Source organism: Salvelinus fontinalis, chromosome 2, assembly GCF_029448725.1.
Source record: "Salvelinus fontinalis isolate EN_2023a chromosome 2, ASM2944872v1, whole genome shotgun sequence".
Taxonomy (NCBI): Eukaryota; Metazoa; Chordata; class Actinopteri; order Salmoniformes; family Salmonidae; genus Salvelinus; species Salvelinus fontinalis.
This window is the reverse complement of record NC_074666.1, coordinates 80,675,555-80,692,004: the sequence shown is the minus strand read 5'-3', so window position 1 is coordinate 80,692,004 and position 16,450 is coordinate 80,675,555. Positions and strand designations below refer to the sequence as shown.

Below are 16,450 nucleotides of genomic sequence, written 5' to 3'. Positions count from 1 at the left end.
TATCTCTTTTTTTTTAGGTAATTTCTTAAAACTGCATTGTTGGTTAAGGGCTTGTAAGTAAGTATTTCACTGTAAGGTCTACACCTGTTGTATTCGGGACATGTGACAAATACAATTTGATTTGATTTGTTCCCTCTTCTCATCCCTGCTTCTTGCGAAAGCTCTGCAGTCTCCAACAGTTCTTCACAGCTCTATGACAATGTTGTGAATCTGTTCAAAATGGTCAATCAAGTCATGGACAACATTGGAAAGCAAGAAACATCTGAATCATCACTCTGGCTTTCCAGATTGACCAAAGTGCTTACTATAGCTGTAACAACAATGGAAACGCTCCCTGCTTCTTCCCAGAAAACAACAAGGCATGTAAACAGTGAACAGCCTGGAAGCTTACAATGTTTGTATATTTATGAGACGAGTGCATAGGAAAGCTTAGTCGGCCAACATCACATTCTAACAGCCTGGATGCTTCACACAAGTGTGTTTGCAGGAAATCCTTCCTGAGTATATATATATATATATATATATATATATATATATATATTTACCTTTATTTAACTGAGTACACTGTATTGCTCCAGGTAGCTTCCATTCTGACGAAACAAAGATTAGAAAAGTAACCCGTTTCTTGTTACACATTAAAGGTTTATTACTATGTTGGAGAAAAATACAGTACGTTGTCACAAGTACCATTCAACCTTCTTAAACTACACACATTAGAACATGTTCAATGTCTTACATACTTCAGTGTGAAGAGTATATTTCATCATCAGGGCTAGACAAAACAGATAAATCACTTTCTAGGCTTTCACCAAGTGTGACGTTTACGACACTATAAGTGATGACTAAAACACACAAAATGTCGGTTAACATCAATTCACAATTCTCACACTTGTGTGACAATTGTCTTGTGTTAATAAAAACTAGAATAGGAACTTCCTAAACAAGGAATGACACACCTACCAGGAAATGACTCTAGGGGTGACTGTATTGACTAATAAACCTCTCGTGCCGGAGTCTCGTTCGAGCGGAAACACTCTCGATTCCCGGACCACACATGCCTCCAAGGCAACGGGATCAAGTCGCAACTCGGCCGTTCGTCTAAAGCCCTTCCTCACTGTTTGTTCTATACATTTCTTCTATACATGTCTTCCGACTTCCTATTGTCCTGTAAAAATATATATAACAATAAATAAAACAAAGGGAAGGAGATCGGAGCTCCTAGTATATAAAAAATGACCTTGGCAGATGCCAAACCACATACAGTACAAATATCTTGACACCCACCAGGAAAAGACTCTAGGAATGACAGTATCAATCAGTAAAAAAAACACATACAGTATAAATACATAAATACATTACAAATAAATAAATACCTGCATACGCAAACAAATGAATTCAAATACAGAAACAAATTATATCCCAGAACTTCATAAATATATAAATATATATTTTTTTAAGTATAAATAAGTATCTCAGAAACTGTCGGGGACGTGCCACTATCTGGCAGCTATCGGTGTTTCTTTATCTCAAGGAAAGTCTGAGAAAGCAATCAGAGGTGGTGTTGAGTGGCAGAACAAGCTAAGAACAAAACCCTCATGGGGAGAAAGAGATGAAGAAAAGCAGGCACTCAGTCCTTGACCAGTTGCTATTGTCCCAATTGATGGGGAACAGATAGAGCAAGGCTTGAACCAGCTACCTGCAGTTATACTATGAGGTACAGACCTTGGCAGATACAGGGACGCAACACAATTGGTTTTGGTGCCATCCCCTATCTCAGATAAATAAAGTGCTCCGCTTGCTTCATGTTTTCAAATGTCCCCTTTGACCTTGATGGACAGATTAGATAGAAAGACTGAAGCAGGCTCGAACAGAAATGAAACATGTTTCAGCCAGATTCCATCACTACGCAGTTGCCTTAGAAGTCCAATAGGCTTCTGGCACGGACGACCCCCCTCCGGTCCTCCATCCATGTCTGCACAGGTTTTGCTGCTGCTGCTGTAGAGTACAGTTCAGCCCCTCTGTCCTGGCCTGGAAGTCAGGTGTTCGATGTTGCGCAGGCTGCGTTTTAGGTTCTGTGTGAAGTCACGGAGCTGCAGCAGGGTAAAGTGAGTTGCAACCTGAACCTCGTAGTCCCCTGGGAGGCGTGAGGCCAGTCCCGAGGCCTCATACTGGGCCACACTGCTCATCTGGCCAGGCTCCTGCATCTGATCAACACAAAAACACACACATACAGAAGGTTATTAACCTAAATGAACATCTCAAGTGTGATGATATGATTGTAGGACCTCTATGATCTTGTGCCTGTGTGCATGCATGTGTCTACTTCTTATTACTTAGGGAGTTTGTGTGTGTGTGTCAGTCTCACCTTGTTGACCTGGGCCAGCAGGTCTCTGATGTCAGCCAGGAGTCCTGTCACCTTGTCAGTGGTCACACGCTCCTTCAGCTCACCCAGCACATCCTGATACAGCTGCAGCCCCGCAGACATACTGCTCAGACACACCTCCTGTAGGCGGAAGCACACAGCTGGTCAGACACCTAACCAATAAAGAATCGTGTCCGAACTAACCATGTCAGCTTTATTAATCTATCTTTAACATTCAGCAGAACCATAGCATTGTTTCCCCTTCACACACACACACACACACACACACACACACACACACACACACACACACACACACACACACACACAAACACACCAGTGGAGGAACGGAAGGACCATTGTCCTCAGTGAGTTTCATAAAGATACGAAATATATTCACGCCACCAAATAATTGATTAAAACACACTGTTTAGCAATGAAAGTCTACAGTAGTGTTAGGTTCTAAATAAACAGAGTAAAAACTAACGGACAACTAGGAAAAGCTCAAACCAACGTTACCCAACGGGGTAAACAAGACATGTTCCCACCAGCACAAGTATTTACACCCGACTTTAGGCGGAGTCTCCTCCTTTTCTCTAAACATGACATCTTTGTTGCTAGGCAGAAAGTTAAGTGATGTGTGTAATAAACTGTTAATTTTCCCTTCATGTGACCTGACCTCGGCCCCCTGTCCTCACTAATCCACAGCTATCCACCCTTATCAGTGACCGCAACCATGTGATTGCCTTTTCCCTCACTTAGTAACTCTCCAAGCCCATGGCTCAAATCCACCCTCAATTGACCCCATCATATACATTCCTCATACAGATAACCATTAACTTCTGGTGTAGCAAGTATTTCAAATTACAACCCAACAGTAGCCTCAACAGCACTTTGTAGGGTAGCACCATGGTGTAGCTGGAGGAGAGCTAGTTTCCATTCTCCTCTGGGTACATTTACTTCAATACAAAACCTAGGAGGGTCACGGCTCTCACCCCCAACACTGTACTGCATGATTGTAGCGGGTTTACTAGCGCGTTGGTTATAGTAGCTATGTTGACTATGACGTCAGCTAATATGGTGACAACGATGTAGGCTGTGTGTAGCGTTTAGCGGTTATGATATAAAGGTTTGCTTGAAAAAAAAAATTCAGCTGGTCACAGATAGCTGATGTGTTGTGCACTGAAGTCCACAAGCAAAGGGAATCAGCTCGATGCAGGCAAGAGTGTGCAAGGCGGCTCTCGACCTGTGCACCTACGTTGTGAACTTACATTAATAGACTAGGTTGTAGCAACCTCCAGATGGGTATATGGAAAAATGGTGTATCATGTAGTAGTCTAAACTTAGCGATGTTACATTGAGCTGGGTGAATGGAATATGAATTACAGTCATCCGATACGCTGTAATAGAAATAAGGCCATGTTCATTAAAAGAAAGAATCAAACTCCCTCACCTTAAACGGCACCGACCAGCACTGACACACACGTACTCACCAGGGTGAAGTCGATTTGGTTTAGGGGTCTGCAGACAGTCCTTAGTTCTGGTGCTGCGGGGATGCCCAGGGAGGTCACCATGGACTGGTACGGCATGTTCCTAGACTGGCTGGACAGGTCAAGGGTCAGGCCCTAGGAGAACAGGAGTGGTGTGGTTATAGAGCTGGCTCCAATGTAATGCATTAATGTAGGTCTATGGGTAGACTGCAGATCAAACAGAGAGAAGTTATGGTTAGTGCACTTTTGGAATCTGTGGTGTTAGTGGTCATGACCGGCTGTAAAACCAACCACTGCAAGTTTAAAAGCACAAAGAAATGCATCCGATTTGCATTTTAATTAAACCTATATTTTCCTTAATTGGCCTGCAGATACAAGGCATGATTGAATTGACTAAATGTAGCTGCAGCTAAATGTGATATTGATCTTTGTTAGATACATGCTTTGCATTCTTCAGTTTAAATGTGGCCTGTCGCGTGCTAGGGTTTGTTTTATGCAAAAAAACAAACCACAACATTTGCATGATATAAATTCATCAAACGGTCAACGTGATTTCAACTCAAATCGAGCATTAAAGACCATGCAAAGCGGCGTAAGTTTACCCATAGAAGTTTGCGATAAATGACATGCAGTAAAGACAATACACACCAGGTAAGAACAGGGCATCATCGCCCGCCCATAGACTTACCATGATTTTGACACTGGACTCGTGAACCACAGGGATGTTGCCTAATATTTTTTCGACCAAACTCCTTGCGTCCATTGACTTCTCTGGAATATGCGCGGACCAGACCAGAAAAGCCGAACAGCAGAGCAGACCTACAACTTTGAGAAAGAAAAAACAGCTGCAGAACGACTCTACGATGCTACAGATCCTTAATAAATTGCACTGTGACGTACAGCCAGTGCCGCGCAGAACCGTAAGCAAGAAAGGAGCGCGTGCCAAATATAGTGCATTGAGTTACGCAGTATCCATGCACAATTAAAAATGCCTGGAGACAACCACTCAAAATATGTCCAAGCTATTATGACTTTCTTCAGACAATAATTAAAAAAAACTAAATATTGTTTCCAAGTAAAAAAAAGTTGAATCAAGCAGAACAAATGCACTCATTAAGAGTGTCCTAGTCAAATGTATTTATACAAATATAAGATAAAATATCACTTACTTTTGAGAGTGTTCATTCTGTGTCAGTATGGTTAGTCTATATGGCTAAAGACTTGAAGGAGACTTGAAGTATTTATATGAATGATAGTACGATTCATGGGAATTTCCACTGAAGGGTCATTGTAAACCTGCAATAGTGAGTGACTAATAATTTGGTCTCTATTCAATCTGCATTGCGGAAGTTCAGATTTACAGCGTGATTGAATGTAAAGGCAATGTTCTCGCTTTAGCGGAGACTGAATTCACGGTAAACGCTGCATATGTCAGCTCGATCGGAAATGAGGCTACCTTTACACTTCTATCGCGGAATATGTAACGCTTCAGTTTTACATATTGAATAAAATCCCTTAAGAGATGATAGGACGACCTCCTGCTGACCTTGTGATAGCTTGGCATGCATTCACTTTAAATAATGCCACTTTAATAATGTTTACATATCTTATCTCATATGTACATGCTGTATTTTATACCATCTATTGCATCTTGCCTATGCTGCTCAGTCATCGATCATCCATATATTTATATGTACATATTCTTATTCCATCCCTTTAGATTTGTGTGTATTAGGTAGTTGTTGTGGAATTGTTAGATTACTTGTTAGATATTACTGGACTGTCAGAACTAGAAGCACAAGCATGTTGCTATACTCGCATGCTAACCATGTGTATGTGACCAATAACATTTGATTTGAAAATCAGAACATGAGCAAATATATAATGCATAGGATTAAACCTACGCTTATGATAAAAAAAATACAACTTGCCTATTAGGCTATCAATACAGAAACGAAGTATAGGCTAAGCCTAATTGTTCAATTTAGCTGTTTTACATCTATTATAATGCTATTATTTTTTATTTTACTAGGCCAATACTATTTTATTTCCTATTGCTTATTGTGAAGCACTTTGAGCTGCACATAATGAATCAAATAAATGAAACTAAGCTATTAATTGCCACCTCCACCTGGATGTCACTGTCTGGACTTACTGTCACTCCTGCCCTACAGCACTCCCTGATGTTTAACTGTATGTGTCTTAACCCCATCTATTAAACAACGTTTTATCTGTAGTGTGTTGAAAATTATGAAATGCACTTTAAATAGGCCTAGCTGGTGACTTGACTTGATTAACAGGCCTATAGGCTATAATTGTTATTATTATCTTTTAATTTACATTTGTGAATGGGAAATTAGTTGTAGCCTATAATTCAGAAAGAATGTCACATGAGTTTTTGATAAAATTCAACGCCTGAAGTGATCAGTCGCGCTGCGGACAATAGGCTATGCTTGAAAGTAGCTATCTGCGCTCTACAAAACAGTCGCACATCCAAATACACTGCAGAGAAAGTTCGCACGTGTAGCTGTTGACATCATGGCGAGCAATGACTCAAACAGCCTCATGGCGTTTTCAGTGACGTTCACGTAGGGCTACATTACCCAGGAAAAATATATGTACATAATTTCACAACTCTAGTTGTAGCAATTCGACATATTACGTATGCTACCGTCTGAGTAGGCCTATACAGAGGATATAAGGTTGCGTTACTAAATGCTTAGTCCATATTTTATTGCCTCAAAAATATTAAAGACGAATATCCCCATTTGTGAAATCGTTTTTTTCCGCAGAAAGTCAAGTAGTCTTACTTCAGGCTATGTGCATTGCGCAATGACAGGAAGTCCACACACATCTTGATTGCAAGGTGTGCTCGCTGTTCTTGACTACAAATAATTTTCTTAGGCAATAACTGACCTCATTCCCATCGTCTTAGTGTACCATTTATCATGCCGTTCATGAATAACCTATATCGCTTCAAGAATTGGCATGACATTGCTATACGCTTCTTTTGATGTTATACATTTTTTTCTAATGTAGGCTAGGCCTTTTCCAGTTGTGCCTACCCGTAATGCTAAACTCGTGAATATTGAATGCATCATTATGACTGAACCCTGACAATATGATCAATCCATTTTGCAGAGCACCGTGACATTTTAATATTCAATTGTCACCTTAGCAATTGAGTAATCAAGCAAGATGCTCTAGATCTTGTCCACTTTGAACCTATCAACTTTCTGAAGTTTTATCAAATTCTATATCTTGATTTAACAAATTAAAACACATTTGACAAATGATCACAAGCAGCCAGTTGGTGTATATATTTTTTATAATACAATGAATTGATAAAATGGCCAAAAACATGCACCAAGGTTCTACTGTCACGCTTTATCAAAGACAAACATTTCTTATTTTCATAGATGCAATGGCAATTGGTGTACGAATTAAACTGACTTTCCACAAATTACCTTACCTTGCAAGGGCCTTGAACCATATGTCTACGGTTGTGCCCCAATAATCTCTCCCTCCTCCTGAAGTATGACTCATTCACTAGTCTGCACATATTGAATAGCACTGGATTGGTGTTGGCATGGGCATTTGTTCACTTCGCTTCATGAATTTGACAGGAAATGACTGGTAGATGATTGCATTATATGATTGGTTTATACACTGCATTCGGGAAAGTATTCAGACCCCTTCCCTTTTTTCACATTACAGCCTTATTCTAAAATGGATAAAAATGCTTTCCTCAATCTACACAAAATACCCCATAATGACAAAATGAAAACAGTTTTAGAAAAGTTTGCAAATGTATATATTTTATTACGTTTAACAGAAAAACTTTATTTACATAAGTATTCAGACCCTTTGCTATGATACTCGAAACTGAGTTCAGGCACATCCTGTTTCCATTGATCATCCTTGAGTTGTTTCTACAACTTGATTGGAATCCACCTGTGGCAAATTCAATTGATTGGACATGATTTGGAAAGGCACACACCTGTCTATATAAGCTCCCACAGTTGACAGTACATGTCAGAGCAAAAACCAAGCCATGGGGTCGAAGGTATTGTCCATAGAGCTCCAAGACAAGATTGTGTCGAGGCACAGATCTGGGGAAGTGTACCAAAACATTTCTGCACCATTGAAGGTCCTCAAGAACACATTCTTAAATGGAAGAAGTTTGGAACCACCAAGACTCTCCCTTAGCTGGCCGTCCAGCCAAACTGAGCAATTGTGGGAGAAGGCCTTGGTCAGGGAGGTGACCAAGAACTCAATGGTCACTGACAGAGCGCCAGAGTTCCTCTGTGAAGATGGTAGAACCTTCCAGGACAACCATCTCTACAGCACTCCACCAATCAGGCCTTTATGGTAGAGTAACCAGACTGAAGCCACTCCTCAGTAAAAGGCACATGACAGTCGCTTGGAATTTGCCAGAAGGCACCGAAATGATTCTCAGACCATGAGAAACATGGTTCTCTGGTCTGATGAAACCAAGATTTAACCCTTTGGCCTGAATGCAAAGCATCACGTCTGGAGGAAACCTGGCACTATCCCTACGGTGAAGCATGGTGGTGGCAGAATCATGCTGTGGGGATGTTTTTCAGAGGCAGGGACACTAGTCAGAATCGAGGGAAAAATTAACAAAGCAACACGCAGAGATCCTTGATGAAAACCTGCTACAGAGTACTCAGGACCTCCGACTGGGGCAAAGGTTCAGGACAACAACCCTAAGCACACAGAAACCTGAAAATAGCTGTGCCGTGACACTCACCATCCAACCTGACAGAGCTGGAAAGGTTGTGCAGAGAATGGGAGAAACTCCCCAAAAACAGTTGTGTCAAGCTTGTTGCGTAATACTCAAGAAGACTCAAGGCTGTAATCAGTGCCAAAGGTGCTTCACAAAGTACTGAGTAAAGGGTCTGAATACTTAAGTAAAATGTGATATTTCCATTTATTTATAATTTTTCAACCTTTTCTAAAAACCTGCTTTTGCTTTGTTATGGGGTATTGTGTGTAGATAGAGGAAAAAACTTTATTCCATTTTAGAACAAGGCTGTAACGTAAAATTGTGGAAGATGAGGGGTCTGAATACTTTCCGAATGCACTGTATCATACCAGTCATTTCTTTTAAAATCCATGAAGCGAATGGAACAAGTGCACACTTCCTGAAAAAAATAGAGATAATTGGGATGCACCCTGAGGTAGGAGGGAGAGGGAGCTAAATGAAGAAATCAGGGGAAGGAACAGGAGCTGTGAACAATGAGGCAGAGAAATCTAACTAGTTGAGCTCAATGGCACGCAGTTCTCAAGAGGGCCAACAAATTAATTGATTTCCTCAAGGTATTTTGAAATATGAGTTTCCATTTCTGCATTTTAGAAAGGGCAGTTGTCAAGATATTGAATTGCATTGCGCAGCAAGAATAACAAATCAAGGACCCAACATCATTCCTGACAGAAAAGCTTACAAATACAAGCTGCTCTGTGCCAAACAGCTCTTAGTTTTCCAGACATACACTGTACAAATTAGTGTTCACCAAATTAGAATTTAAAATGACAGACTGTTTATTTGTGTGCTGGTCTCAAACTCAGTACAGATACACCAAATGCTTCCACCAGCAAGTTAACAGTCACACGCAAAGTCTAAAAGCAGGGACAACGAGGACCAGTGGTAGGGTTGAATAGGTGTTCTTATTGTATGTTAGAATGCTAACACAGATATATAACGTTATAATGGCCTTTTGCCTGCAGAGAAATAAACAAAAACAACTATTACAATAGGGAGGATGGAGGGGGAGAGAATGGGAAAAAACGTCAAGGCATCCTTGCACTTGCTCCCCTCAGAGGATCATGGGAAACTGTCGTCGTCATCTTCGGCCATCTCCTTGGCGAACTCCAGGTCCTGCTGCTCCCGCTCTCTGCGCTCCTGAAACGGAAACACACAGAAGAACATGTCAACACATTAAAGCGGCAATAGGTAACTTTTTGGGAGACCTGACCAAATTCACACAGAAATGTGTGTTATAGATCTGTCACTCTCATTGAAAGCAAGTTTAAGCGGTAGATCTGTTCTATGTGTGCTATGCATCTGTACACCAGCTTCAAATAGCTGAAAATATAAGATTTTTGGTTATGGAAAATATATTTCAGTGGTTTAGATGGTACAATGATTCTCACAAACTGAAATTAGGCAGACTAAGACTTAGCAACCAGAAAATGGCGGAGTAATTTCTGCATAGTGCATCTTTAAAACAATTAAGTTTGCAAATAGCAAACATTTTAAAATGATAGTACACATCTAGTCTGAAATTCTAGCCCCAAATATAACATGACAAAAAGTAGTCAACTACACTACCCCCTTGTGGTCACAACAGTCAAATATAGTATACTGGTAGTTCAGTAGAACAGATACAAAGAACAATTTCCTACCATCTCCAACAGAACTCTCACGAGGGTCAATTTCAGGGGCTAATACAAGGAGTAGTACAAGGTTGGTACACACCTCTGCTGATTCTAGGTCCTTGTTGTAAGCCTTGGGTGGAAACCTCATGGCCTTGACAGACATATTGTGTATGTCCAGGCAGAAGGAGATCCTCTGGTGGAAGGCCAGCTGGGGCTCCCTGGTACCGTAGATATCCATGGTCTCTTTAGACTGAACATAGCCTTTCTCATGGTTGATGCTGGCTTCAATCACTCCATCACGGATAGCCTGGAAAAGAGGGATGAGGTCGGGAGAGAGAAAAATCAGTAAGAGACTGAGGTAGTTTTCCATTGCCACCTGTGGCTTAGGACAGTTGAGGACTGCATGCCATATTTACCACACAGAAGCGATTTGCTTCTCTATTAATGCTCTTTAGGAAATACCATGATCTTAAGGTAAATGTACAATATATACACTGAACAAAAATATAAACGCAAAAAAGTGTTATAAAGTGTTGATTCCATGTTTCATTAACTGAAATAAAAGACCCCAGACATTTTTATATGCACAAAAAGCTTATTTCTCTCAAATGTGATGGGTGACATGTTTGGCATATCAAGAAGCTGATTATTAAACAGCATGATCATTACACAAGCGCACAAAGCCATGTCTCAAGTTAAGGGAGCGCGCAATTGGCATGCTGACTACAGGAATTTCCAGCAGAGCTGTAATGTTAATTTCTCTACCATAAGCCGCCTCCGTCATTTTAGAGAATTTGTCAGTCCAACTGGCCTCACAACCGCAGACCACATGTAACCACGCCAGCCCAGGACCTCCACACTTGGATTTTTCGCCTACGGGATTGTCTGAGACCAGCCACCCGGACAGCTGAAGAAACTGTGGGTACGCACAGCAAAATAATTTCTGCACAAACTGTCAAAAACAGCCTCAGGGAAGCTCATTTGCGTTCTCGTCATCCTCACCAGGGTCTTGACCTGACTGCAGTTCAGCGTCCTAATAGACTTCGGTGGATAATTGCTCACCTTCGATGGCCACTGGCACACTGGAGAAGTGTGCTCTTCACAGATGAATCCCGGTTTCAACTGTACCGAGTAGATGCCAGAAAGTGTGTATGGAGTCGTGTGGGCGAGCGGTTTGCTGATGTCAATGTTGTGAACAGAATGCCCCATGGTTGCGGTGGGATTATGCTACGGACAACGCACACAATTGCATTTTATCGATTGCAATTTGAATGCCCAGAGATACCGTGATGAGATCCTGAGGCACATTGTTGTGCCATTCATGCGCCGCAATCACCTCATTTTTTATCATGACAATGATATGTCGCAAGAATCTGTACACAATTCCTGAAAGCTGAAAATGTCCCAGTTCTTCCATAGCCTGCATACTCACCAGACACGTCACCCATTGAGCATGTTTGGGATGCTGTGGATCGACATGTATGAGAGCATGTTCCAATTCCCATCAAGATCCAGTAACTTCGCACAGCCATTGAAGAGGAGTGGGACAACATTCCACAAGCCACAATCAACAGCCTGATCAACTGTATGCGAAGGAGATGTGTCGCGCTGCATGAGGCAAATGGTAACATCAGATACTGACTGGTTTTCTGATCCACGCCCATAGACCGCGTTGACCCCAATCTAGGTTCGAATAACGGTCCACCAATTGAGTATGGCTGTAATATGTCATCTTTACCTTGGCCACTATGAACTCAGCATCCTCTGGACTGTCCAGCTGCAGCTTCTGAGCGATGTCTGCCAGGGATATACGAGAGTATGACAGGCTGATCATACGCACACCTACAGGGAGAGATGGTTTTAAATATCAACAAGTCATTCAGGTATTAAAAATGAAGAGCCATGACCAAAAACTTAAAAAGAAGAGGAAGCCATCTGAGAATGTGGAAAAATAGCCCGAAGTGAAAGGCCTGGTCACTGACCTGTCTTGATGACATTGTGTCGCAGGCGGATGATCAAGGTGTAGGTGCCGTCTGCCTGGAACTTCTCTCCAAACTGATCCAGGGCCTGGTTGAACTTTGCCAGGTTACCCGTCCTGACAGCTGTGTGGACACAGAGACCAGGGTTGAAATCTTACTCACACTTAAAACGCATTCTCATGACCCAGCTTTCCCGACAACTTACCCTGGGTGAGCAGGAAATAGGGCGCTAGGGATCTCTTCAATGGAGCCTGGCGGAACTGCAGCCTGTCTGGGATCTCCCCAAGCAACAGCTCCACCACAATCAGCAACTTGTGGACCTGATAGGGATAGAGATGTGAACAAACTTTTTTTGTGGGCTATTTTATTTGCTAAGCACTTTGATATGTATCTGCTGAATTATTATTTAAATATTGAAATAGCATTAGCACTGAGAAAAACAAATTGATACAATTTACAGCCAATAATGCAGGCCTTAGGGGTGGGGGGGTGAGCATGCAGGTCTTGGCAGATGAGATGTCATTGCGTGCGTCTAACTTGTTGTTCGTGTGTGTGTAGGTTTGTGTATGAAGTAGAGAAAGAAAATTAGGAAAACTATAAAACTAAATATTATATATTTAAAAAAAGAAATGCATCATCCCCTGTAAGAAATGTGCTATATAAATACAGTTTGAGCAACAACTGTAAAACCTTAACAAAAGTGTATTTAATTTATTTTAATTTTAAGAGAGTTGGGCCAGTAACCAAAAGGTCGCCATTTCAAATCCGTGTGACGACTTGGTGAAACATCTGTCAGCTGTGCCCTTGAGCAAGGTTCTTAATCCAAATTTCTTCGATAAGTCGCTCTGGATAAGAGTGTCTTCTAAAAGACTAAAATGTAATAATTGCACTTAGGGAAAAACTGCATGCTGTGTGTACTGACTGTCTGTTTGAAGCCCACAGCTGTGTGTTGGGGGGCCTTCCTCAAGGCGTTGGTCAGGGTCCTCCGGGCCTCTGTGTACTCCAGCTGGATAGCCTTGATACGACCTGGAGGGGCGAGGGAGCAGTGGTGGAAAAAGTACCCGATTGTCATACTTGAGTAATTTTCGATTAAGGTATCTTTACTTTTACTAAAGTAAAAGTCACCCAGTAAAAACCTACTTGAGTAAAAGTCTAAACGTTTTAAATATACTTAATTACTTATCAAAAGTAAATGTAATTGCTAAAATCTACACAAGTATCAAAAGTAAAAGTATGAATAACTTTTTAAAATTTGTTTACAGCTAGCTAGGGGCACACTCCAACACTGAAACATAATAGGGATGGTCTCTATAAGTGTGAATTTGACAATTTTATGTCCTGCTAAGCATTAAAAATGTAACAAGTACTTTTGGGTGTCAGGGAAAATGTATGGAGTAAAGAGTACAATATTATCTTCAGGAATGAAGTAAAAGTATAAGTTGTCAAAAAATATAAATAGTAAATTAAAGTACAGATACCCCAAAAAAACTACTTAAGTATTTTTACTTAAGTACTTTACGCCACTGGGAGGGAGAGAATGATCAGAGTGGAAAAGCAGCAAACTAAGGCCATAACTGCAAATTAATTCATATTCTGAGGAAGTGTCTTAGTCACTTAAAAATCTGTACAGGCATAGTGGCCTGATAATTCAATTGAATGTGATTAAACTAAACTTCTGATGTCATCAACTAATAAAATGTTTACAGTTTTATCACAGGTGATGCTTTATTTCAACAGAAATTGGTATGCTTAGGGCTCCTGCCCCTCACCTGTATAGTAGAGGTAGCGGGCCCACTCGTTGTTGTTGGCCAGCTCGGGGAAGACTGACTTAGACACCAGCTTCTCAGCCTGGTCGTACAGGTTGTACTGCAGGTAGTTCCTCAGCAGCAGGTTGAGCAGCGTGGCCTGGCCGTCGGCGTCGTGCCGCAAGGTGGCTGTCCTCAGGCGCGTGTGCAGGAAACTTTGCGAGAGAAGGGGTTTAATTTGTTTAAAAATCGACCAAAGGCATTACATATTGACTTGCATAGGTTCCAAACTGGCCTACTGCCTTTTGAAACAAATTCCATCTTTCCCCATCTGTTTAAGTCAGAAAAAACAAAAACAGTCAGTGAAAGTGTTGGTGGGCTTACCTACGCACGGTGTCCAGCTGGTTGAGGAACTCGTAGACGCGGGAGTGGTAGTAGTAACACTTAGCAGCCACCAGGTCCAGAGCCCGCCGGTTCTGAGGGCCGATCTTCTGCAAGAGCTCGTCTGACACCTTCTGGGCCTACAGAGAGAAAAGTGAGAAGCTAACAACCAAGACAGGCAGTCAGGCATTAAACCAGTCATAACTTATTTCTAAGGACTATGGTATGACAGTGAGCAATGTAAAACCAAAGAGAATTCAGAGCTCAATCCAATATAAATATGTACCGTGCATGCATGAGAGAGAGAGCGTGTGAGCTCAGTCAGCCCACCTCTGTGTAGCGTTTGTTGTTCGTGAGGTAAACCACCAGGAGCAGCTGCAGGTAGGCCTCCGCCTCAGGGATCAGGGGGGTGGCAGCTGCCTTCCCTGTACGGGGCCTGAACTGGACATCTCCCTCGGTGTCCATGGGCTGGATGGATGCAATTGATGGAGGGGAGAGGGTGTGGGTAGAGGGAAAAGGAAAGACAGAACCGGACAGAAAGCGACCAAAGGAGACAGAGCGAAAAAGGCCATGAGTAATAGTTCATAGCCAAGGTTTCTCAGCAATAGTAATAGTAGTACCACAGTCTTTTCTATCTGATACTATATGTGCTCATCGTACCTCCTCCAGGAAGCTGAGTAGGAACTCCTTGCCGGCGGCATTGGAGGTGTAGAAGCCAGACACAGCCTTGTGCAGCACGTTGGGGTTGAGGCGGCGGCTGGTGGAGGGCAGGGCACGCAAGGCCCTCAGCACAAAGCGAGGCTCCTTGCCCGACACAGCCTTCTCTATCTGCTTTACATGCTCCTTGATGTCTGCAACCGGAGAAGGGGAGTAAGGTCATAAGGAAAGACTTATGTAAGAGTGATACAGAAAAATCTTACATTTAATTTCAGTTCTTTCACTTCTCAAAACTGAAAATAATTAAAAATACAATGTAGTTACTGACATGGCAAGCTAGGTAGCTACAATTGGAGATACAAAAAAGTACTGCTTTGACAGTAGTGATTTCCAACTGACACACATTGAAGTAAACATTGCTAGCAAACTGATTAATTAACTAGCTGGCTAGCTATGACTAGGGGGTTTTGTTTTTGTTAGATACCCAGCTAGCTAGGTAACGTTAGCTACCTAGCTAGTTACTACTACAGCGAGTGAATAAAAGTCAGACCATATAGTAAACAGGCTAACTAGGTCAGCTATCTATATTCTCTCAGTATAGCTACATTTGAACAAAATATTGCCAATTAAACCGGGCAAATAAGCTAACGTTAGCTAGTTACATTGACTAACAAGTGCTTGCTAACGCTAACTAGCTAACTAAGATTAAGTAAAGTAGGTAGCATAAACACGAAGCAGTTGCAATATTCAGTATCTGACATTGAGTTTGAATGTATCCTTTTCAGTATTTGTGTTAAAGCTCAGCTAACCATCTAGCTAGCTACCTTCAAGTGTGAGGGTATCAAGTTCCTTGGGTTTCTTTTCTGCAGTAGCCGAGTCTTCCTCCGGCATCTCCACATCCTGCGGCTCGGGGCCCGCATCCTTCTGTTTCTCAGCTTTGGAGTCCTTGGATTTCTCGCGTCTCTTGGCTGTTGTCTCTTTCATACTGTCTGAAATGAAACGTGCAAGTAAAAGTAACAACGTAACTATCAGTAAGACATGTCAAAATAAACGACGTAGAATTCACATTTATTTGACTCCATTCAACACTCACATTCGTCTCGTCGGCAGAATGACTGGCAACTATTGTGACGCGCAAAGGATTATGGGGACATACCATACTAGTTGATCCTGACAATATCGAGCAGTCAAAAGTAATAGATAGCTGATGAAAGTGATCATTTTCACTGTAACGCTACTTTTAGTACGAATTGTTGTTTTGAAGTAGATATAAAACAGGGAGATCTGTTAACAATAATCATTTTCTTAATCCAATTTAGAGAGAAATCGCATATTTTTAGGGCTCCACTAATCTTCCTTAAATAATCCAAACAATTTATGGCGAGCTGTGATGAAATCAATGATGTCTTGTAAACCTACAGTGCTTTTGCAGTT

The 16,450-nt window shown here is 41.6% G+C and overlaps 2 protein-coding genes across 2 annotated transcripts; both read right to left on the bottom strand.

Moving 5' to 3' along the window:
* Positions 1–647: 647 nt before the first annotated feature.
* LOC129867469 (uncharacterized) lies at positions 648–4,771 on the bottom strand (the record flags this gene model as incomplete). The annotated part of the gene is made up of 4 exons (XM_055940906.1): positions 648–2,204; positions 2,366–2,503; positions 3,856–3,987; positions 4,541–4,771. Coding segments are annotated over 4 exons (696 nt in total), but the record flags the coding sequence as incomplete, so codon positions are not given.
* Positions 4,772–7,162: 2,391 nt separating this feature from the next.
* Positions 7,163–16,191, bottom strand: LOC129828541 (26S proteasome non-ATPase regulatory subunit 3-like). Its single transcript, XM_055889565.1, has 12 exons — positions 16,110–16,191; positions 15,841–16,005; positions 15,020–15,210; positions 14,690–14,827; positions 14,363–14,499; positions 14,003–14,193; positions 13,156–13,259; positions 12,439–12,553; positions 12,237–12,356; positions 11,993–12,096; positions 10,355–10,561; positions 7,163–9,778 (listed from the first exon to the last, which is right to left on the bottom strand). The coding sequence occupies exons 2-12, from the start codon at positions 15,998–16,000 to the stop codon at positions 9,701–9,703; spliced, it is 1,545 nt and encodes a 514-aa protein (XP_055745540.1). The 5' UTR covers positions 16,001–16,005; positions 16,110–16,191; the 3' UTR covers positions 7,163–9,700.
* Positions 16,192–16,450: the final 259 nt, after the last annotated feature.

What these genes read in the sequence shown, in the direction of transcription:
- LOC129828541 (XM_055889565.1), bottom strand. Translation starts at nt 16,000, where the DNA reads ATGAAAGAGACAACAGCCAAGAGACGCGAGAAATCCAAGGACTCCAAA. An exon ending in CCGCTACCTCTACTATACAG is followed by an intron (nt 13,260 to 14,002) that starts GTGAGGGGCAGG and finishes TCGCCCCTCCAG; the next exon opens with GTCGTATCAAGGCTATCCAG. An exon ending in CTATTTCCTGCTCACCCAGG is followed by an intron (nt 12,357 to 12,438) that starts GTAAGTTGTCGG and finishes GTGTCCACACAG; the next exon opens with CTGTCAGGACGGGTAACCTG.